This window comes from Stenella coeruleoalba (assembly GCF_951394435.1).
Source record: "Stenella coeruleoalba genome assembly, chromosome: 1".
NCBI classification, from domain to species: Eukaryota; Metazoa; Chordata; class Mammalia; order Artiodactyla; family Delphinidae; genus Stenella; species Stenella coeruleoalba.
The window spans coordinates 161,960,367-161,983,957 of record NC_137169.1 but is presented as its reverse complement, the minus strand read 5'-3'; the positions used below and the strand labels follow the sequence as shown (position 1 = coordinate 161,983,957).

Sequence of the window (23,591 nt, the reverse complement as noted above, 5' to 3'; positions counted from 1 at the left end):
TCTTTGTAGCAAATGACCCTATAAATAAAATTAAAAGGTAAGTGACCGATTAGAGAAGATATCTGCAACGTCTCAGAATACATAAAAGATTCATATCAGAACATATAGAGTTTTCCTACAAACTGATAAGAAAAACCACCTAATAAAAAATTGTGCAGAGGATATAAACAATTCACAGAAGAGGAAATCCAAACAGTAAATAAATACATGGCAAGCTACTCAAAATAATTAGTAATCAGAGATATAGAAACTAAAAGCAACATGAGATGCTATTTTATACCTATCAGATAGGTGAAAATTAAAAAGTCTGGCTGTGAGGATGATGAGAAACTCAAATGCACCTGGGGGGAGGATAAATCAGTAGAACAAATTTAGAGATAAAATATTTAAGATTTAAGATATGGTCCTATGTAATTGAAAATTCATACATTGTATGACACAACAATATTGATATCAAGCATATACTTCTCTATGTACACCTGAAATTCTCACACACGAACACAAAGACATATATAAGAATGTTCATTGCAGCATTCAAAAATAAATAGCAAAACAGAAAGAAAAAAAAACCCGCTGGAAATAACCTAAACTATAAAAATAGGACACTGAATAAATAAAATGTTTTATATTCACATACTCGAATGTGAATGAACTAGACCTATATATTATCATGGACTGATCTCAAAAATAAAGTAGAATTTAAAAAGCAAGTTCCAGAATGGTATATGTAGTATGATATCATTTATGTAACATTTTAAAACATATGTTTAAATATATATAATTTTAAATGAATACATCAAGAAATGACAGCCCTTTTGAGTTTTGCCGTCAAGGGGAAGAGGTTGTAACAGCTGGAGCTCCGGGTCCAGTGACTGAGCTGGGTTATATATATGTTTTTTAAATGCACGGCAGGAGAGTTTGCCTGCCGATGGGAGTGATCCAGTAGAGAGACTTAAAATAATTATTCATAAAGAGCAAAATCCTTGAGAAGTTGGGGCTTGGGCTGCAGAGCACAAGAGGAGGATGCTAGGGTATTTTAGGTGAGAAATGGTGAGTGTTTGAACTGTGGAGTGGGATGAAGTGGAGATGAATGTGTGGGCTGTTCAGGACAGAGACTCTTCAAAAAGTGATGTTAATTGGGTGTGTGGGTGGGTGGATGACACTGTAAATGGGGGTCTGGTTTGATTATAAGGCAAGACAAGGGGACCTCTGGTACGATGATGGGCCCCAGCCTTTCTGAGGGTGGTAGACGATGCTATTGTCACTCCTAAGGAACTTCTAATCTGCTCTGGAGAGTCCCAACAACCCACCTCCTATATGTACTAAAAACAAAGTGAATTCCACAACGACTACCACGCACTACTTTCTCCGCTGAGTTGGAAGCTTCCTCTGGGCCCTGGGGGTCTATTTTTATTGCTCCAGTGCCTCTCACACACTGGCTGTTAGTCAAGGCTGCTCTGGGAAAAGCACACTGCGCTGGGTCTAGTCCTGCCTCTACTGCTTTACGAGTTCTAGAGCAAGTCACGTGACGTCTGCGGCCTCAGTTTTCTACCTCACAGGGTGCTTAACTGCCTTGAGGCTACTGCTGGTGAAAGACTCCGGGGGTGGGGCTGGGGGTTAAACCTTCCCCTGAACCCCAGGACTCCAGGTCTAACTGCTCCCACCCCACCTCTCTCCCGTCACCACCACTGACCCCTCTCCAAACACATCCTCGCATTTTCTTCCCTCCCTTTATGGCTCCAAGTCTCCACCAGAGTCTGTGGTCGGACGTCACCCCCAAGGGCCGAGGGCTCCGTCTGGGGCCCTGCCTCGCCCACCTGGCCACCCCTGCAGATTTTGGACCCTTCTGGGCTAACGGGGACCCAACAGAGCAGGCAGCCTTGGAGTCCCCACATAGGTGGGTGGCCACCACCCGTCCCCTGGGGTGTGCACCTGTCTTGGTAGACAGTCCGGGGGTTCCAGGTGCGAGCCAAGATGAGGTTATCTGTCTGTCTGAGGGTCCGTGGGTCCCGCCGGCTGGTGAGCGCTTGCTCGCGTCGTCCGCTTCTCTGGCTCCCTGTCCCTGGTCCACCGCCCCCTCTGTCCCTCCTCCAGGACCCTCCCCCGACACCTACCCCCACCCCTCCCCCCAGGCTCTCGGTCCTTCCTCCTGTGGGTGTCACTCCGCCCCTCCTCTGCAGGAGCCAACCGGCGCGCCGAGGGGCCGCTGCGCTCGGGCTGCGCTAGAGCATAAAACTCGCTCGGCCGAGCCGCTGCGCTCCAGCAGCCGCTGGTCGCCGCACGCCGGCCGGGGCGCGTGGGCTCGGCTGGGGCTTCCAGGCCGGCGGGCGACACCGATGGCCGGGAGCGCGCCAACAACCAGGCTTAGGGACATCCGCTTTCCGCTTCCAGAAAAGTTTGGGGAGAGTGGATTTGGGGTGGATTTGGGAGTGGTGCCAGCTCCCCCAGCCTTCTTTCCCTTCCAGAGGCCTCACCGTGCACAGCCTCATCCATTCTTCCTTTCCTGACACCTTGCCTCCCTGATCCCTCCTTCCCTTGGCTCCTGGGTTCCCCCTCCCCTCTCCGGGGTCAGCATCTTCTCCTTCCTTATCTCCTTCTCCATCGTCCTCTCTATCCCCATCTTCTTAACGATTGCCATCCAGTTTCAGCCTTTTCCCTGTCATCCCCAACCTTCTCCTTTTTTCCATCTTATAACTTCCCCTCCCCACTCCATCTCATTCAACCAACCTCTCCACTCACACTCACACTCTCCATCCATCCCTCTCCTTCCTCCCGTTCCCTCCCAGCAAACTTCCACCATGGATCCTGGGCCTCCTTGGATCACCAGCCCCGCCCCCGGGAGCACCCTCTCTGTCCCCAATGCCACCACACCCTGGCTGGGCCGGGATGAGGAGCTGGCCAAGGTGGAGATAGGCGTCCTGGCCACTGTCCTGGTGCTGGCGACAGGGGGCAACCTGACTGTGCTGCTGACAGTGGGACAGGCAGGCCGCAAGCGCTCCCGCATGCACCTGTTTGTGCTGCACCTGGCCCTGACGGACCTGGGTGTGGCGCTCTTCCAGGTGCTGCCCCAGCTGCTGTGGGACATCACCTACCGCTTCCAGGGCCCCGACCCCCTCTGCCGGGCCATCAAGTACCTGCAGGTGCTCAGCATGTTCGCCTCCACCTACATGCTGCTGGCCATGACACTTGACCGCTACCTGGCCGTTTGTCACCCCCTGTGCAGCCTCCAGCAGCCCAGCCTGTCCACCTACCCTCTCATTGCAGCTCCTTGGCTGCTGGCCGCCATCCTCAGCCTCCCTCAAGTCTTCATTTTTTCTTTACGAGAGGTGATCCAGGGCTCTGGAGTGCTGGACTGCTGGGCAGACTTCCGCTTTCCTTGGGGGCCACGGGCTTACATCACCTGGACCACCCTGGCCATCTTCATCCTGCCTGTGGCCATGCTCACGGCCTGCTACAGCCTCATCTGCCATGAAATCTGTAAGAACCTAAAAGTCAAGACCGGGGCCTGGAAGGTAGAAGGAGGGGGTTGGAGGACTTGGAACCGGCCCTCACCTCCTTCTGCCCCATCTGCAGCCACACGGGGGCTGCCATCCCGGGTCAGCGGCACCAACACCATCTCACGGGCCAAGATCCGAACGGTGAAGATGACCTTCGTCATCGTGCTGGCCTACATCGCCTGCTGGGCGCCTTTCTTCAGCGTCCAGATGTGGTCTGTGTGGGACGAGAATGCCCCTGATGAAGGCAAGTGTGTGGTCTGGTGAGGGGTGATGTGGGAGCAGGAGGTGGAAAAATGCGGAGAGGAGAGGACAAGAGTATTAGGACAGGGTCACAATGGCTCACAGGCCACACAGGTGACAAATGAGCAGTTAGGAAAGATGGCGCCTGTCCCATGTGAAAAGGGACAGCTGCAACTCCCCTCCGGCCAAAAGACGCCATGTGAGTATCTTTGGCGTGAATTTCCATCTTTTAAAATTTTGGTAACTAATGTAAACGTTTTAAAATACTCTTTGGCCCTAAAAAAATATGACCATTAGTAGATTTGGCCAAGCAACTGGTAGTTTGCTAGATGTTTGGAAGGGATTTTCAAATGATTCCATCCAGGATGGAAATTTGTGGCCCATGAACTACGTCTCTCGGCACCCTTCCCCCCTGCAACTAAATATGACGTTGAACTCCCTTTACAACAGCCACTTTCAATGAATTAGCCTTGGTGCACAACCCTGAAATTTCAAGTTCAACACTTTTGTCTTGCTAATGAGCAAGCAGAGGCTCAGAGAGGAAACATGACTTGCCCAAGGCCACACAGCAAAGTGAAAAGTAGAACCCAAGCCTGGTGCCTCCTTGTTTTTTCCCTCAATACATCCTCCTGCCCCCCCGCACCCCCAGAACCCTGGCTCTGAAAGTGATGAGGAGAGGGCCCTTCCTCCTACGTGAAAAACAAAATGGGACTGTGTTCCGGTTGGCACATAGAAGGCCTTGTTCTGGTCATTTTTTGGAGTGAGGTAGATGGCAGCCTCCTAAGTTTTAGACACTGCCAGACGGTCAGGCCATTTGGGGATGAACTTGTCCTCAGAAAGGTAGATGCGGTGTCTGGGCACCCAAAATGTTGGAGAGAGGTATTCAAAGACATCTGTTCCTGCTCCCCTAAGAAGAGTGGGGGACGAGTCTGTGAAGAGGGGTGACTGTGTCCTCTGCAGTGCATCACATCTTATGCACAGCTTGGGGTATATAATGGGTGCAGCATGTGACTGCCCTAGGGAGGCCCTGTGCACAGTTTCCTCTGGAAGCTTCCAGAGGGTTCACTGGCCAGCAGAGCCTGGCTACCACTTCCTACCAGCTCTTAGGGAGTGGTCCCCCTTCCCTGTGCTTTTGTTTCTAATCTCATTTTGCTCATCCTAGCACACACTTAAGCCAACTGCTTTGCTTTTCTGGAGAGATGAAGTAAGTGGAAGGCTGTTCATGATGTTAACACAACTCTGTGAGAGAAGTGTGACGGCAGTACTGAACTCTTACGGTCCCATCATACCCCTTCTTAACCACCTTTCAGACACCAGTCTGGACCAGAGACTTAATAAATTACCCTTAAAGCAATGAGCGTATTAATCCTAACCACTTGTAGGGACCTCCCTGCTCTAGTCAAGCACAGAATAGAAGGAAGGAGGGCTTTCTAGTGCCAAGCACATTCAGGCCTTGTGCTACTTCGCGGTGACCTTCTCTACATCTGAGTAACCTGAGACTCAGATTGGTGAAATAACTGGTCCGAAGTGCCACTGCTTAGTAGGGGATGGAGCCAGGAATCGAATCAAGGTCTTTATGGGCCAAGCTTTAACCGTGGCATGGCTTTCTTCCCAACAATCACAGCTGAGCTGATGTCACCAGGGGTGAGAAGGCCATTCACCCCTTTATCAAGGAACCTCCAAGAAGATGGGGATCCTGCCGTTCAGCCGGTGCAGGCTTTCCTGCTCGCCTGCTGTACTCACTGTCATCATCAGCCTGTCCCAGAGACCCATATATAGAGTGACTTACCGCTTACCAAGAGCCTCACTGAGTATGAAGTACAGGAGCTAAGTATCCCTCAGAAAATGTGCTCCCTCAGAAAACTGGAAGCCCTCTGGGACCTTCGAGTCCGGCTGACATTCATTACTTTAGACTTACTTTCCAGTACACCCATTTTTTCTCCACAGCAAACTAGCCTCCTGGCCACCTGTCCCTGAGTCTTTGGTGAGAAGCTGTCTGTATCCTTGCCCTTGGCCCTGCCCCCGACTGTCAGCTGAGCTTCCGTCAGAATGAAGTGCAGCGGCTGGCCAGGACTAGTAGTGGATCTGCCCTCGGGGGCTGAGAGGTGAAGCCTCTGCAGACTCCAGTGCTCCGGGCCCATCTCCAGCCCCTGCACAGGGCCTGGCTCAGACAGGCCTAAATCAAACAGATGCTTCCCAAGTGAAGAAACTTCTGGAACCCCTAAGTCTCTGGCCGAGTCTGGGCACTACATATATATGTCGATGGAGCAGACGGGATGAATACCACCCCTTAGCCAAAGCAACTTCCCAAGTCTTCTGCAGCCCCTGGGTATTAAGTTAACTGGGGAGCAGGCCAGAGCCCAGACAAGCCTGAAGGAGGCTGTGCTTGTTGCTGAGGATGGTCTCTCCTCCACTTACAGGTGCTCCCTCCTTGCCCTCACTTCTGTGCCCTAGACCTGTCCATCCAGGCCCAGGTGTCTTCAGCTTCCTAACTCTATGATTCAAGCCTTCTCTCAAACATTCTGACCCTGGATCTTCCCTTCTCTTGGGCTATGAGTACCGCACTGGAGAGCATACCCTCAGGAGAGGCGCATGAGGAATCTGTGTATCAGAAGATTTCATGGTGCTTTACAGAGCAGGCACTTGAGCTTTGCCCTTCAGTTTGTTGGTTGAAATGGTGGCAGGGTGCAGGATTGCTGCTTTGAAGAGGGAAGACCTAGGTTCAAGTCTACGCCATAACCCTTCAGGTTCCTTCCAGCTCTGACGTTGTATTTGGTGATTCCACCTCTAAGGTTCCTTCTAGCTTAAGCATTGTGCGCAGTGATGCTACAGCCTCCACTGAAGAGGAGGGTAACTCAGTATGCAACCCACGCCATAACTGTAGCCGTGGTGCATCTAGCAGGAGGACGGGGCCCATCTCCCAGCTTTCCTGTTGTCATGAGAAGTTTCATTTCATTTTCAGAAAGAGTATTGTATCTGGAAGAAATCTTATCAGAGTCTTTGAACTCTCACATTTTGACTGCCCGGGAGAGAAATTAGCTCCCCTACCCGCCAAGGATGGTGCATTCTTTGGATGTAATTTCTGATGACAGAGAACAAGTACTGGTCTGGAATGGGATGCCTGGATGCCCTGTACCTAGAAGGTGCACAGTTGGAGATGACATCATGGGACCTGTAGGGCTGTCAGGCTCCACTGATCGCCCTACCAGGTCCCTATCACTGGCTTGGCACAGTTGATACTCACATGCAAACTGACTGAATGACAGAATGACTGGGACTGACCCCTAGGGGTCAAGGAGGACGGAATTCGGAAGGCAATGTGCACCCGTATCTATGACATAAGTGGGGATGGAGGTGTGCCTGAACCTGGCTAGAATCATGGTTATTTTTCCTGAATGTTTTATAGAAGTTGCTTCATCCTAGCTCTACATCCATTAGGGGATTCAAGAGCGAGGTTTTGGAACAAAGACAGTGTTTCCTATTTGGGCTGGTCCTGTCCCGGACTATGTTTGCACCTCTAAAGTCAACTCAGAGCAAGCCTCGGATCCTGTCATCACCCTGTAGTACAAAACGAACAAATCAATCAGTGAGGCAGGACTCTGGAGTCAGGAGTCCCAGGTTCATGCCCCAGCTGTATTCCTTTCTAATTACAGAGCCCCACGTGAGTCCCAGGTCCTCTCTGGGATTCAATTTCCTTCTCCGATCAGTAGGGACTGGGAATCTCTCCCAGGTCTAAAATTCTTGTGCTTCTCTCTCGGCAGATTCAACCAATGTGTCTTTCACCATCTCCATGCTTTTGGGCAACCTCAGCAGCTGCTGCAACCCCTGGATCTACATGGGCTTCAACGGCCACCTGTGGCCGCGTTCCCTCGGCCGTCTGGCCTGCTGCGGGGGGCCGGGGCCCAGGATGTGCAGGCAGCTCTCCAGCGGCAGCCCATCCAACCGCCGCGCCATGCTGCTGACCCGCTCCAGTGGCCTGCCCACCCTCAGCCAGAGGCCGGGGCCCGAAGACCCACTGAAGGATGAAGAGCAGGTGGACAGGGACACCGTCACCGAGACCAGCATCTTTTAGAGAACACTCCCCGGAGTGTGGCGAGGGTCTCTACCCACCTCAGCACTGGGTGTAAATGCTGGGAGCGCAGGGCTGGAGTTAGGGGAGCCCAGTTTGAGGCAGGGCGAGGAGGCCAGAATGGCTGCTCCTCTTGGTTACATGGCTGCCGTCGTTTGCTCCCAACCTCACATGCTGGGAGTCAGGGAGAATCAGACTGTCTGCTTCCCTGATCCTGCCATATTCACAGGGTGTCTGGGAACCACACGTGCGGTAGATGTGGTGCCCCAGATCTGACAGGCCTAGGGCTGTCCTGTCTGGGGGTCCACAGGCAGCAGGGACTCAGAGGCTGGTCTCCTATCTTGTTTGTCTCATCCTAACCTGACTAGCGCATCCCAGTTCAACCAGGAGAGGGAAGGAGTGAAAACCTGTGAGAAGGACCCTGTCTGCATCCTGAGTTTTTGTTTTTTGGGGTTTTTTTTTGGTAGAGAGAGGATTGCTTAATGAAGAAAGTGAATAGGTGTGAGGGCTTCGCCTGCTATGCCCACCTGTCTACTGAAGGGAAATGCAGGGTTAGCACAGCACCTGGTAACTGGTAAAAACTCTGCAAACGCTACTTCTCTTCTCCCCATGTACCTCATTTAGAGTTAGGGTGGGTGACAGGGCAGAGTATTGCATATTCTCAGTGGAATGACCAACAGGGGGTGAGCGTGAGAAGAAAGAGTGAGGAAAGGAGGAGATGAAAATGGTCACAATAAAATTCCGGGTGGGAGGAAGCCTCGGAGGCAGCAGGGATTGGTCGCTCTCCCTCCTCCCCTCAGGGGGTCCACATGGCTCCTGCCTCTTGGGGATGCACAGAGGAGACATCCTTTGAGAAAGTGTGACTTAGTCATGGCTCTGGATTTGTTTGAGGCTCCTCAGAGCTTCCACACGAATCACATGCTTGCCGTGACCAAATCAGGAGCCCAGGACTGGAAACTCGGCTCTGCCGTGGGGTATCTGTATGACCTTCGGCAAGTCACCTCCCTCTCTGGGCCTCAGCTCCTCACCTGTAGAACAGAGATGATCTCTAAGGCATTTCCCAGCTTGAAACTTTCATGACTTTGCAAGACTGGAGAAGCGTTCTCTAAGGACGTTCTAACCAGTAGGCTCTGGAAGAATTGTTGTGTTTTCATGACAATGACAGTTATGCCCTTTGACTCAATTCTGGTGACTTTGGTTCCTGCCTTGGCCGTACTGTCCACTTTTGCCCTCAGTTCTGTGATGCTGATGCCAAGAGAGCCTTGCAGGTAGAATCTGGGGCTTTGTCCCGCACCTCATTATCCGCAGTGGGATTTATACCATGGGATAACCTCCCCACCATGATTCTGGTTCTACTCAAAGCGATGGTCTTGATGGTGGAAAGCCCATCAGCTGACGTCAGGAGAACTGGGTCCTGGTTCTACCACCATGCCACCACCAATGGCCTTGCTGTCTTCATTATGAGGGTCAAATAGGACTGTGCATGTGTAGGTGGTTTGTAAACTCTTGAACCATACTAAACACGTGAACCCATATTAATGTAGGGATTGCTGATCTAATTAAGAGCTCCTGAGAGCACTCCAGGGAGCAGTCACTCTCTGCCCTCCACTCCTAGGGAAGTTTTGAGGAGTGACTGTGGCTTTGGGGATACACTTCTTTAAGAGGCCACTTAGCTCTAAGAAGTCTCATTAGGCTTCCTTAAAAGAAAAGCACGTAAGCTGAGTGTTGTGAGTGAACAAAGCACCCCAGCCCTTCAATACTAGAGAAGTGGAGAGCGGGACACAGACCCTAGTGAGACCAAGGCTCAAGGTGGATGTGGGAACCCACTGTCTCTCTTCACTGCACCCTGTTGCTAATGTCAGTCCCTGACGTCCAACCACTTCTTCCCTGTCCATCTGTCCTGATGGAGCTGGGCTGAGGAGCCTCCCATGCCACCGTGAGCTGTTGAAGTTGCTCCTTCCTCTGCTTCCACTTCAGACCACAGTTCCTGACCCTGGTGCCCATAGTAGGTACTAAGTAAATCTTTGCTCATCACGATGACTGGGAGGTACAAGGGATCCCGGCCTTGTACCCCCAAACCTGGGTTTGAGTCCTGATCTCACCTCTTTTCTACCTGTTTGAACTTGGGCAAGTTATCCAATCTCTCTGAGCAACAGGCACCTCATTTGTTAAATAGAAATAACAATGCCCGCCTTGTTGGGAGGGCACGAATGTGAGGCTGTAGACTATACAACACTCTACTGACGCTAGAGAAGATAGTGGCCGGGCTCGGGATTGCATCCCGTGGGTGACTTCCAGGGCACTGGGCCCAGGAGACTCTACAGTAGGGAGGCGAGAAGAGACTTGGAATCAAGATTGACTAGAGCCCCTTTCATGCCTGCTCTGTGCCTTCTCTAGCAAAGAGTAGCACATAATCCCACTATTATATTTCCAGCTTTGCATTTCATGAGGGCGGATTTACTTGTGGTGGTGGTTTGGGGCCCTCCCTCTTCCTCCCATGGAAAGGCTGCAATTGACCTTTTCCGGAAAGCTAGTGCTGTCCTATGATGAGGCCAATGGGGAACAGCTGGACACTGGGCTGGGGGCTTCAGGAGCCTATTCTAGGAGGCTCCTGAAGGAGATGGCAGGATCCTGTCTGGATCTATGAATGATGGCGTTTGCCGTCCCTGTAGGAAGCTCTCACAGGCATTCAGAGCCAGCACCAGGGCCTCGGATAGGGTCCAGGGAGGTGGGCCTTGTGGGAAGCAAGAAGGAGGTCCCGTGCTCTCTGGGTCATCCTCATTTCTGACAGCTCACCCCAGGAAAAACTGAGTGATACTGTCCCTGGGCTGAGCAATTTTGTAAAATGTTTATGCCGTCCTGTGGACTCTGTGAAATACAGTACTTCAGTCCCGTGGAACCCATGTGGGAGCAGGGGTCTGGGGGTGGGCAGGGCAGAAGATGGCAGGAGGAGGTTAATCGCTTGACTGTGGGCATTTCTCAGAATGGCTTTTTATGTTGTTTGGTACGGGCCAGTAATTTTACAGATGGCTCTGTGTTTTGTATGTAAATAGGTATTTTATCTCTCGAGGGGCTATAGCCTCAGCCTAGGCCACAGCAGCTCACTCCTGGGTCCAGAACCCAGAAGTGGTTGAAATTGACCAATACAACTACTTAATAACCAGGAGATTTCTGGGCATCTTTGTTTCCTGTGGGCAATGACAATGAGATATGTAAGCTAAAATAAAACTGTGATCTCCTTGAACAGGGCAGGGCCAAGGGCAAAGTTGAGGGGCGGGGAGCCACCTTCTTGGTACCCCTACATTCACTTAAGAGGGAAAAGGAGACAAGAGTGACCTGGGATTTGCCCTGGGGCCACACGGTGGCAGTGTGGAGCTGAAAGTGCGTCTGAAACAGTAATGACCCACAGGGACCTACTGGGAAAGTCACACGGGTCTTCCAGCTCTTATGCCATACTACCTTTCCCTCAAGTTCTAGAGTCTTGATCTCTCATTTGACCAGCTCTGTTGAGATACTTGGACGTGCAGTTCTTTTCGTCTAAGTTTATGGAGGATGTATTTGGCAAGGAGGGGCAAAGAACAAGAGGTTTCTTCTGCAGGGAAAGGGCCTGATATAGAAATTCCTTCCTGAAAGGGTGAGTGTATGAGAGAGCTAGGGGACCTCAATGATGAAATTATAATGTGTTTAGTTTAGAGGCCAGGGGCCTGGGTAAGAAGGCCTCTTGAGACCCCTCTGGACCAGGAAGACTGTCCTGATCTGAGAGCAAATATCCCACTGGTGTTGAGCATAAAATACCTCCTCACCCTGTGGGTCTTGCTGGCCAATAAGTTAGTGTCCCTCATGGAATTCTGCTTCAGTTCTATAGTGAGCATTGGGTGCTTGCTCCTTTAGAATAAAAATTCATGGAAGACAGGTCACATTTACTCTAGTCTACTGTGTATTCCCAGTTCATCACTGGCATGTAATCCACTTTCTACTGGTTGCCAGTAGCAAATCAGTTTATCGGTACCCAGGTATAAGATAGGTTTGGAGAGATGTTATCCAGTCCTTATCCACAGAGGAGCCCAGAGTGGGGCAGCATGATTCTTCCCTGGATGTTCTGATGACATACAACATGGGAGAGAGTGACTTCATTGTACCAGAAGCTGGGCTCCTCCAATGGTGACTACTCGTACAGGCAACCATTTATACAGATTTAGGCAGCTAACCCTTTAAGCTCACAGAGGTATCACAAACAAAAGGCCGTTTTATTTCTAGTAACATGGCTAGCAATGAGGGTCAGGTCATATTGTTAGCTGGCCCCAGTCATCAGCGTATGGGCCCAAGCTCCTTAGGATGTGAACTCAGTCCTCCTCTTCACTTATCAGGTCATCTAAGTCATCTGCACCACTGATGGTCAGTCAAACCTCTGTAAGTCACTTGGAGTCACACTTTCAACTCTCTTCTTAAACAGCAGTTGCCAGGAATGCCTTCCCCTTATAAGCAACTGGGGTGAGTGCTAACGTTAACTTCTATGATATACTTATCTGCCATGAACGTCATACTTTTGAAGCCAATCATAGCAGAAGTTCGCTATTGACCTTAATCAGGTGGTCAGTGTTTTCTCTGACATCAGCATCCTGCTCCCAAGTATCATCACTGCTTCTGAGTTCAGTTCAGGTCAGTCCCTGGAGAATTTATTGAGTGCCTCCATTGCATCAGCCCTGCTCCCTTTCCTTCTGCCTCTTCTCCCATCCATCAATGGTCCATCCTTCTTCCTAAACTGAGGTCAGAAACCACCTCTCTCTGAGATGTTTCTTTCTGTGCTCAAAGTTTTGTGTTTTTTTGTGGTACGCGGGCCTCTCACTGTTGTGGCCTCTCCCGTTGCGGAGCACAGGCTCCGGAAGCGCAGGCTCATCGGCCATGGCTCACGGGCCCAGCCGCTCCGCGGCATGTGGGATCTTCCTGGACTGGGGCACGAACCCGCATCCCCTGCATCAGCAGGCAGACTCCCAACCACTGCGCCACCAAGGAAGCCCTGAGATGTTTCTTTCTGATCAGGCCCACCTGATCTTAACATTCTTATACACAATCTACTTAAACATTGATGAGCTCTGGTTTCATTGCTCTGTGTGAATTCTCCCTTGTCACATGTTGTTTTGTACATGTTCTTGCCTGTCCCCACAACTAGGTCATACATGCCTTGACCCCATCCACATGCTCAAGTCTTATTTTTGTGTTTGATTCTCCTAACTCCCAGGGCCTATCCAGAATTCTGCAGAAAGCAGGTGCTCTGTCCATGCTACTGCAATTGTCCCCTCTCCTGGTATGGGAACTGTCTCAGCAGTATCTCTGTCCAGTCTCTCTTGGGTGTGCTGTAACTTATCTGAATCTCTTCAGCACACTCTTGAATTGTCTCTTTTTTTTTTCTTTTAAAAAGAGATCAATAAAAAGAGTTTTATTTCTGTTTGCAAAGACGGCGTCATTGTTGTTGACTTTGGTAGTGGTTAGTCTTCATTCTGCCTCTCTAATCAGTAGAATCTCTTTTTTCCCATTAAGAAAAGCTTCAACAAAACTGATAAACCTTTAGCCAGACTTGTAAAGAAAAAAGAGAGAGAAGGCCCAAATAAATAAAATCAGAGATGAAAAAAGAAGTTATAAATGACACCACAGCAATATAAAGTATCAAAAGAGATTACTACAACTATATGCTAATAAAATGGACAACCTAGAAGAAATGGACGAATTCCTAGAGATGTACACTCTCCCATGACTGAATCAAGAAGAAATAGAAAATATGAACAGACCAATCACCAGTATGAAATTGAATCAGCAATTTAAAAAACTCCTAACAAACAAAAGTCCAGGACCAGACATCTTCACAAGTGAATTCTACTAAACATTTATAGAAGAATTAATGCTTAGCCTTCTCAAATTATTCGCAGAGAAAGGAATGCTTCCAAACTCATGCTGCAAGGCCAGGCACACTCTGATACCAAAACCAGACAAAGATATCACAAAAGAAGTAAATTACAGGCCAATATCACCAATGGACATAGATGAAAAACTCCTCAATAAAATGCTAGCAAACCTAATCTAACAATACATTAGAAAGATCACACATCATGGTCAAGTGAAATTTATTTCAGGGATGCAAGGATTTTTCAATATCCACAAATCAATCAATGTGATACACCACATTAATGAATTGAAGAATAAAAGTCATTTGATGGTCTCAATAGATATAGAAAAGGCTTTTGACAAAATTTAACATTCCTTTATGACAAAAATTCTCAACAAAGTGGTTATAGAAGGAACATACCTCAACATAATAAAGACCATACATGACAAGCCCACAGCAACATCATGCTCAATGCTGAAAAGCTGAAAGCATTTCCTCTAAGATCAGAAACAAGACAAGGATGCCCACTCTCAACACTTCTAACCAACATAGTATTGGAAGTCCTATACACAGCAATTAGACCAGAAAAGGAAATAAAAGGAATCCAAATTGGAAAGGAAGAAGTAAAACTGTCACTGTTTGCAGATGACATGGTACTACACATGGAAAATCTTAAAGATGCCACCAAAAAACTACTGGAGCTCATCAATGAATTTGGAAAAGTTGCAGGATACAAAATTAGTATGTGCAGAAATTGGTTGCATTTCTATACACTAACAACAAACTATCAGAAAGAAAAATTAAGAAAATAATCCCATTTACAATTGCATCAAAAAGAATAAAATATCTAGAAATAAATATAACTAAGGACGTAAAAGACCTGTACTTGGAAAACTATAAGACACTAATGAAAGAAACTGAAGATGACACAAACAGGTGCAAAAATATTCTGTGCTCATAGATTGAAAGAAATAATATTGTTAGGGACTTCACTGGGGGCGCAGTGGTTAAGAATCCGCCTGCCATTACAGGGGACACGAGTTCGAGCCCTGGTCCGGGAAGACCCCACATGCCACAGAGCAACTAAGCCTGTGCGCCACAACTACTGAAGCCCGTGCACCTAGATCCCATGCTCCGCAACAAGAGAAGCCACCGCAGTGAGAAGTCTGCGCACTGCAATGAACAGTAGCCCCTGCTTGCTGCAACTAGAGAAAGCCTGCATGCAGTAACAAAGACCCAACGCAGCCAAAAATTAAATAAATAAATTTATTTTTTTTAAAAAAAGAAATAATATTGTTAAAATGACCATACTACCCAAGGCCATCTACAGACTCAGTGCCATCTCTATCAAAATACCAATGGCATTTTTCACAGAGCTAGAACAAATAATTCTAAAATTTGTATGGAAACACAAAAGACTCTGAAGAGCCAAAACAATCTTGAGAAAGAAGAACAAACCTGGAAGTATAACACTCCCTGATTTCAAACTATAATACAAAGCTACAGTAATCAAAGCAGTGTGGTATTTTCACAAAAGCAGACACAAGGATCAATGGAAAAGAATAGAACAGCGGTACCCAACCCTTTTGACACCAGGGACCAGTTTCATGGAAGACAATTTTTCCATGGACAGGGGTGGGAGGATGGTTCAGGCAGTAATGCAAGCAATGAGGGCAATGTTTGAGGCAGTAGTATGAGCAATGGTTCAGATGGTAATGCAAGTGATGGTTCAGGTGGTAATGCGAGCAATGGGGAGCAGCAGGTGAAGCTTCCTCACTCACCCACTGCTCACCTCCTGCTGTGTGGCCTGGTTCCTAACAGGCCACAGACTGGTACCAGTCTGCCGTACCAGTCTGCAGCCCGGGGGTTGGGGACCCCTGGAATAGAGAGTCCAGAAATGAACCCACACTTATATGAAGTGTGGGTTAGCCTATGACAAAAAATGCAAAAATATGAAATGGAGAAAGGAAAGCCTCTTCAATAAATGGTGTTGGGAAAACAGCACAGCTACATGCACAAGAATCACATTGGACTACTTTCTCACACCAGGCACAAAAATAAATCCAAAGTGGACTAAAGTCTTAAATGCAAGGCCTGAAACCATAAAACTTCTAGAAGAAAACATAGGCAGTACACATTTTGACATCGGTCTTAGTAACATTTTTCTTGGATATGTCACCTCAGGCAAGGGGAAAAAAAGCAAAAGTAAACAATTGGGACTATGTCAAACTAAAAAGTTTTTGTACCATGAAGGAAACTATCAATGATAGAAAACTATCAATCCAATATATGGATATCTCCCTTACTGGATATATCATTTACAATATATATACATGTATATATGTATATATATAGCCACTTCTTCTTTATTCATCTATTGATGGGCTCTTAAGTTGCTTTCATATTTTGGCTACTGCAAATAATGTTGCCATGAACATAGGAGTGCGTATATCTTTTTCTGCCATAAAAAGAATGAAATCTTGCAGTTTGCAACAACATGGATGGACCTAGAGGGTATTCTGTTAAGTGACGTAAGTCAGACAAAGAAAGGCAAATACTGTATGATTTCACTTATACGTGGAATCTAAAAAACAAAACAAATGAACAAACATAACAAAACATAAACAGAGTAATAGATACAGAGAACAAACACATCGTTGCCGGAGGAGAAGGGGTGAGGGGAGGGGAGAAATAAGTGAGGGAGATTGAGATACAAACTTCCAGTTGCAAAATAAATGAGTTGCAGGTGTGAAATGTACAGTGTGGGGAATAATACATAATATCTTTGTATGGTGACAGAGGGTGATTAGACTGGGTGATCATTTTGAAAGTATAGAAATATCAAATCACTATGTTGTGTAACAGGAAGTAACATAGTGCATAGGTCAATTATACTACAAAAACAAACAAACAAACTCATAGAAAGAGAGATCAGATTTGTGGTATCAGAGGTGGGGGTTGGGGGAGGGGAATTGGATAAAGGCAGTCAAAAGGTAAAGACTTTCAGCTGCAAGATAGTAAGTACTAGGAATGCAATGTACTATGTGATAAATCTATCACACACTGCTGTATGTTCTATGTGAAAGTTGTTAAGAGAGTAAAGAGTTCACAAGGGAAAACATTTTTTTCTATTTCTTTAATTTTGTATCTATACAAGACGATGGATGTGCCCTGAACTTATCGTGGTAATCATTTCATGACGTATGTAAGTCAAATCATTGTGCTGCACACCTTAAACTTATACAGTGCTGTATGTCAATTATATCTCAGTAAAACTGGAAGAATAAAAAGAAGAAAAGCTTTCTAGGGAGATGTCCTGGTCCCTACGGCTCCATAAAAAGTACCATAGACTGGGTGGCTTATAAACAACAGATATTTACTTTTCATAGTTTTGGAGGGTGCCAGCATGGTTGGTGAGTGTCCTCTTCCGGGTTGCAGACCTCTCATTGTATCCTCACATGATGGAAGGCGCTAGGGAGCTCTGTGGATTTCTAAGAGCACTAATCTCATTCAGGAGGTTGCCACCCTCATGATCCAACAACCTCCCAAAGGCCCCATCTCCCAATACCATTACCTTGGATTAGGATTTCAGCATATAACTTTGAGGGGGGACACAAATGTTCAAACAATAGTAGGAGAGGAACAACAGTGGTAGCTAAAAGGTGTAGGGACATGTGTCAAAAGTTTCCAGCCCCAGAAACTCAAAACCGTCTCTTCAGGTCATCTTGGGGAAGAGGAACCTGGGAAGATGAAAGCTGCCCCTGCCCCTCCCCCCCACCCCCCTCAGTACCAGGGCTAGAAAGGTCATTTATAGCCAGCAGATGGCGCACAGTTAATGAATGGTCTCTAGACCTGAATGCCACTCATCTGGGGTTTGAATTTGGCTAGGAGTATTTCTAGGGTTTCCTTTTATTTTTTTTTTAAGCATTTTTATTGGAGTATAATTGCTTTACAATGGTGTGTTAGTTTCTGCTTTATAATGGGGTTTCCATTTTTGAGATGTTTGCTTAGTTATTGTGAGCAATTTTTTTTTTCATTTTGTGTCTTAATTAGCTGTTGGGAAAATAAGTTATATATTTATCTAGTCACTGCTAACTGCATGTTATTAATTTTAAAACATAGTTAATTCTCTAGCATATCGTAAACAATGACAGACTTATCCTCCTCTTCCATAGTTACAGCCTTATTTTTGTTAACTGTTTTATTGCACTGATTAGAATTTCTAGAGCAATGTTAGATAGTAAAGAAATGTCAGGCTTTTGGACATTCCTACTTTGGTCATGATTTAATAGGACTGCGTCTAGGACCTTACAGTTAAATATCATGCCATTAGCTGGTTTCAGATAAGCTGTTCTTAATCAAGTTAAGAAAGTGTTCTTCTACTACTAATTGGTAGTAAAAGTAAAAACAACAACAACCACAAACCGAGAATGGATATTGATTTTTATTGGATTGAATTTGGAAAGTTTTTTTGGAATAACAGATTGTGATGCTAGTTGGCATTTACTACTCTGTCATCTTTCTTTCCTAAGAACAGCAGATTCAAAGGTTAAGTAACGGTGAGCTTTCCAAATGCATTATTTAACGTTCTGAGGGCAGAGCAGGATTACTCAGCAAGATACAATACTGATAAAGGAACAGGATGCAAGGTTAAGCCAGAGGAAAAGAGGAACCTGTAGTTGCTGTTTTATTTAAAAATTTTAAGGAAGTTGTTTATTACCTATAATTAAATAGCTCAGAGAGGCATTTAATCATAAGACTGTCAAACAGAACTCTACTACAGTTGATTAAAATCTTTAAAATTTTTTTTATGGAGAGAGACTTCATCACTTTCTCTACTGATATGCGCCAGTGTTTTCATACTTAACCTGGAAGTTCTTCCTAATCCGAATATTCCTTGCTGACATACAGGCATACTTTTTCTCCTATTTCCTTGTCAAAAAAAATAACCAAACACTAGTCCGCCTACAAAATAAGTGCAAGAATGCATAAGGAACTACGCCCCATTAAAAAGCCTAGAATTCACATGGCCACTTGGCTGTATTCCACTGGCTCAAAGACACCAGTGTTCACAAAAGTCCAGAAACTGGACTTGTGGCTTTTTGGTTTGACATTGACATAATCTGTGGCTTCCTTTATGTTCTCATAGTCCAGGACAGAGTCATTGCTTCGTCTTCCAGGAGCTGAAAAGTCCACTTGTGTGTAGTTCACATCCTTGGTGGCCTTAGGGGAAAAAAGCAAAGAAATTTGGTCAAGATTCCTACCATGTTTGGAGGAGGTACTCAACTCTCATTCAAAGAGGCTCGCCCTAGGCTGGATGGGAAAGAACCTGGGTCCCAGGTAGCTGTGTCTGAGAGCAGGGTCAGGGCAATGAGGAATATTGCTCCTTGTGCCTGTGGGAATGAATGGGTTTAAGGAAGAAAGACGTGGAGACTTAATCCAAGTGAGGTCAGGACTCAGAGTGGACCTTGGTCAGTGACTGGGACATGGGAGAAAGGGGTTTCCCGTTAGCACCTTCATTTTTATAGCTCACTCAGACCCACTTTGTTTTGATGCTCTGTGCTGATACGGGCCTGGGAATGAAAGCCCAACCACCCTCACCTAAAGATGATGTAATGCCTCCAGAAGCACCTCCTTCCTTACTCCCGTCTCTGGAGCCACGGTGACCCCAGACTGCATATGGAGGGCTCGGATCATTGGGAGTGTCCATTACCTGGTGGGTGGGAGGTGAGCTGTCTGAGCTGTCGGAGCTGTCTGAGGACGTGTCACTGTCATCTAGGGTGAAATAGAAACTGTTCTTCTTCTAAAGAAAGCCAAAGGGTGTAAAGAGAGGATAGAGGCAATGGAAGGGAGAATGAGATGAAGACAGAGACAGAACGAGGAACTCAAAGAGGAGTGGGGGAGAGAGATACAGAGCCCCCCAAAGAGGAAAAAGGAATAGAACAGAGAAAGAGGTGAGCCTCCCAAAATAATGAGGAACATGTCCAAGAGTCCAGGCACTGCTGCTTTGTCCAGCTCCACCTAAAAGTAATACCAAGCGCACCAGGCTGGACTGTGCTTGGGAAGGGCTATCTGCTGGAAGGGGAGTAGGCGGGGCATGCTGAGCCGCTGTGGCCCAAGGCAAAGAGCTCTGGCCCCAGAAATCACAGGCACAGCTTCTAATCTAAACCTGTCACTAACGCCAGGTAGGTTACATTCCTTTTTGTGCCCTGGTCTTGTCCCCTGTAACACAGAAGGTTGGACGATGATCTCTGAGGTCCCTGCCAACCATGGAGTCTTTGATTCTGACCAGGCTTCAGGGAAGCATCAGGATCAGGGGTTGTGGCGAGGCCCATGCCTCTCCCCTTCCATTGAGACCATGAGTTCATGCAAATGGCATCTTCCGATTCCCACATGCATTGAGGCCTTATCTTGGTGGCGAGGAAGGCTGACAACCAGATTTCTCCAACTGAAAAGATAAAATTTAGAAGGACGGAGCAAACTCAAATCAACCAAAAGATGAAGCAGTGGAAAGAGCAATCTCTGGTGAGTGACTCTCTTGCTGTGGAAGCGGCAGTTTCCACTATGTGAATAGTGACCTGGTGGGTCTCCCAAGCTGAAAGAGAGAGAAAACGAGAACGTGATGTCCCTGTTGGTTCACTTGCCAGAGGGGGATAGAGATGTGAGCCATCACCAAGACTCAGATTTATTAAAGTGCCCAGATGCCATGGCTGGGGGCAGACAGAGGCAGTTGAAATCTCGGCTCCACCACTAACGGGCAGGCAGAAGAAGAGATGCCATAGTATCACAAAGACAGGAGCAGAGACAGCCCCCGGTCCTCCACGGCAGCCGTTCACACGTGACCAAAGCTAGAGAAGAACTTAGACCCACACAAACCCAATGCAATCTGCCCCACTGGATAGGATGAACAACCTTCTGAAAATGGGGGCCTGGCTTGGCCTGTACTGGGGAGGGTGTGAGGAATCCTCGGGCTAGTGGTTTGGGTAGGACAGACTAGGGCTGCTGCAGGGAGGCTCCCCGGGAGTCCAGACAGAGCAGAATAAGCTTTGTGACACGTTCTCCCCCCACCCCTGTACTCACGTGGGTAACGGGGCTTACGCACGGGAGTGCTTCTCTCTGCCCTAGGCTCCTTCGTCTTCTTGGCAGCAGGCGGGCAGCAGTGGGCAGGGCTGGGCCTGGGGACCTTGTGCTTGGCCCTTTTCAGTATCCGCTCATTCTCCTGAGCTAGAAGGGACAGGGCAAGAGTCAAAAGTGAAAGTTCGCTAGGTCAGGCTCATCCTATCCGTGAGCACAGCTCTCATTAGAGAAAATTGACAGAGGGATCTCCTCAAACCTCAGCACTCCTCTGCTCAGAACCCTGCAATGCCCCTTGCCTCACTTGGAGTAAAATCCAAAGTCCCAGCCTGAAGGCCCTCTGGGCCTCACTCCTCCTTCCTCTCCCTGCCCCACCTCAGCTCCAGCCACCCAGCCCCTTTGCTTCTGCTGTTATGAACAAACTCTCCTGGCTTATGGCCTTTGTAGGTGTGGCTCACTTCCTCACTTCCCTCAGGTTTAGACTCAAGTGTCAGCCTCTCAGGGATGCTGACCCCCATCCAATTCATATCTCCTTGCCTTGCTTCATTTTTTTTCTCCCTAGCACTTACCGTAACCTAACACACATTTTACTTGTCCGCTGTCTGTGTTACCCATAGAATGTAAGGTCCATAAGTGCAGGGATTTTTATTTTGTTCCCTGTTGTATTGAATGAATGATTGACTAGAGTAGCTTAGACATACACCATCTTGCCCAATCCCTTGTCTTAGCACAGCCAAAGCAGTTTTATTTTCCTTAATTGTAATGTCTTCCCTGGACCGAGCTTCCTACTTTCCTACTGCAAATCAGCTCAGGAATTTAAGCTAATTTCTTAGTCTAACCATACCATTCGCCCTTCTGTTGTAATTCAAGGCCATTTCTTCACATTAAGTCCCTTGGCAGGGATGAAGGAAATTCACTAGGCTCAGGTTAAGTGAGCGCACCCTCAGGAGCATCGCAGCAGCTTGTCTCTAGGCAGAAGCTTGTCTGGGCAGTGGAAGGACTCTGAGCCATCATTCCCAACCGCAGATAGGTTGGGTCAGGGTAGGGATTACCGGCTTAGACGTTGGTGGGGTGAAGGGGCATCTGGCCAGGGATTCCTCAAGTAGTGATATTCGGGGACTCCAAAGGGGGCTCATCTTGCTGCAGGCTTGGGAGTGGTCCCTGAGGGGAACCGGGAGGGAAGAGGATGTTGAGCCAGTTACCCATGTGCCTGCTGAGCAGGTAGTTGAGGGCTGTGAGGAGGCAGGCCTGCAGTACCAGAGACACCACTGCGATCACTATTCCGTGCCAGACCTTCATTTCTCTGTTGGGAAACGAGGAAATCAGGTTAGAGGTTGCAGAGGTACCGAGACAGCTGCAAACCCATCCCTGCCCCAAGCCAGAGGCAGCCTGCGGGTGTTGCTGTGTGTCTTGGGTCTCTTCCCTCTCAAATGGGAAGGCTTTAGGGGCCGGGGAGGGTGATGTGCACACTTAGAAGCTGGCTACATCCATCAGCCTGATGGGAACCTGGGCTGGCTCTTCCCGGGCCACTCACTCCGTCAGCATGACAAGTTCCTCGCAGGGCCGTCACAGGTCGCGAGAGGGGCTTGGGCTCTCTCAGGGGCAGCAGGAAGAGACGTGGATGGAACCACTGGGGGTACCTCGTGTCCAGGCAGCACCAAGAGCGGGACTGCCCTGGAGACCCACGGAGGCGAGGCAGTGGGTCAGGACTCCTGGGAAGTCTTGGCTGCTAGAGGGTCGTTTGCTTTCCTCTCCCCAGATTCCAGTTTTTGAATCTACAAAATAGGCAGTAACAATATTAGCACCTGCCAACCGGTGGGTACTCGCTCGCTGCCCGCCACAGGGTTGAGCCCCCGGCACACCCGCCATCCTACCTGATTCGCACAATCCCGTGACCTAGATGTCACTACCCTCCTTTTATAAGGAGCAATGTGAGGTCTAGAGGGCTGAGGGAGGAGTCTGAGGCCATACAGCCAGGCCTGGATTTGAGCTCTACATCCAAGCCTACACCCCCAACCATTCATCTCTGCTCCGGGAGCCTTACCTGCTGCTGGAAGCACAAAGGGGTCTAACAGGAGCAAACACACTGAGGGAGATTCTGTGAAGAAGCCCAGTGTCACACACACACACACATGCACACACATTCACCCACACCCTCAGTGCCTTCATTGGGCTTTAGGCCCAGGACTGTCTGTGAACACTGTTCCACCCTCATGAGTATGTTATTTTAAAAATTAGCATATCAATTCCATCAACATGGTGCTGAAAAGGGATAAATTAGGAGTTTGGTATTAACAGATACAAATTACTATATATAAACTAGATAAACAACAAGGTCCTAGTGTATAGCACAGGGAACTGTATTCAACATCCTGGAATAAACCATAATGGAAAAGAATATGAGAAAGAATATATATATATATTCTGAATCACTTTGTTGTACACCAGAAACTAACACAACACTGTAAATCAACTATACTTCAATTAAAAAAAATTTTTTATTGTCAAAAAAAAAATGGTGCTGAATATGAAGTTTACTGCAAGAAAAAGCCAGGATGGTTTCAAAGCCTTTGAAATGATGTTTACTCAGCACAAGATGGGGCCGCAAGAAGGCCCACTGTCCTCCTGCAGATGGTAAACATTGAAAAGGCTATTATTGCTGGTAAGGCTTATTTTCCCAGTCAGCATTTCCAAGTGATAAGGGCAGTGTGGAATGTCCTGACATTTTTTTTTTTTTTTTTTTTTTTTTTTGCAGTACACGGTCCTCTCACTGTTGCGGCCTCTCCTGTTGCGGAGCACAGGCTCCGGACGCACAAGCTCAGCGGCCATG

The 23,591-nt window shown here is 47.7% G+C and overlaps 2 protein-coding genes across 2 annotated transcripts; one reads left to right on the top strand and one right to left on the bottom strand.

Moving 5' to 3' along the window:
• Positions 1 to 2,798: 2,798 nt before the first annotated feature.
• On the top strand, positions 2,799 to 7,809 carry AVPR1B (arginine vasopressin receptor 1B; the record flags this gene model as incomplete). Its single annotated transcript, XM_079904693.1, has 2 exons — positions 2,799 to 3,747; positions 7,499 to 7,809. The coding sequence occupies 2 exons, from the start codon at positions 2,799 to 2,801 to the stop codon at positions 7,807 to 7,809; spliced, it is 1,260 nt and encodes a 419-aa protein (XP_079760819.1).
• A 10,900-nt stretch (positions 7,810 to 18,709) lies between these two features.
• RHEX (regulator of hemoglobinization and erythroid cell expansion) lies at positions 18,710 to 22,060 on the bottom strand (the record flags this gene model as incomplete). Its single annotated transcript, XM_079931766.1, has 4 exons — positions 18,710 to 18,910; positions 19,401 to 19,462; positions 20,768 to 20,911; positions 21,964 to 22,060. 4 exons carry the CDS (start codon positions 22,058 to 22,060, stop codon positions 18,710 to 18,712), a joined length of 504 nt encoding a protein of 167 aa, XP_079787892.1.
• Positions 22,061 to 23,591: the final 1,531 nt, after the last annotated feature.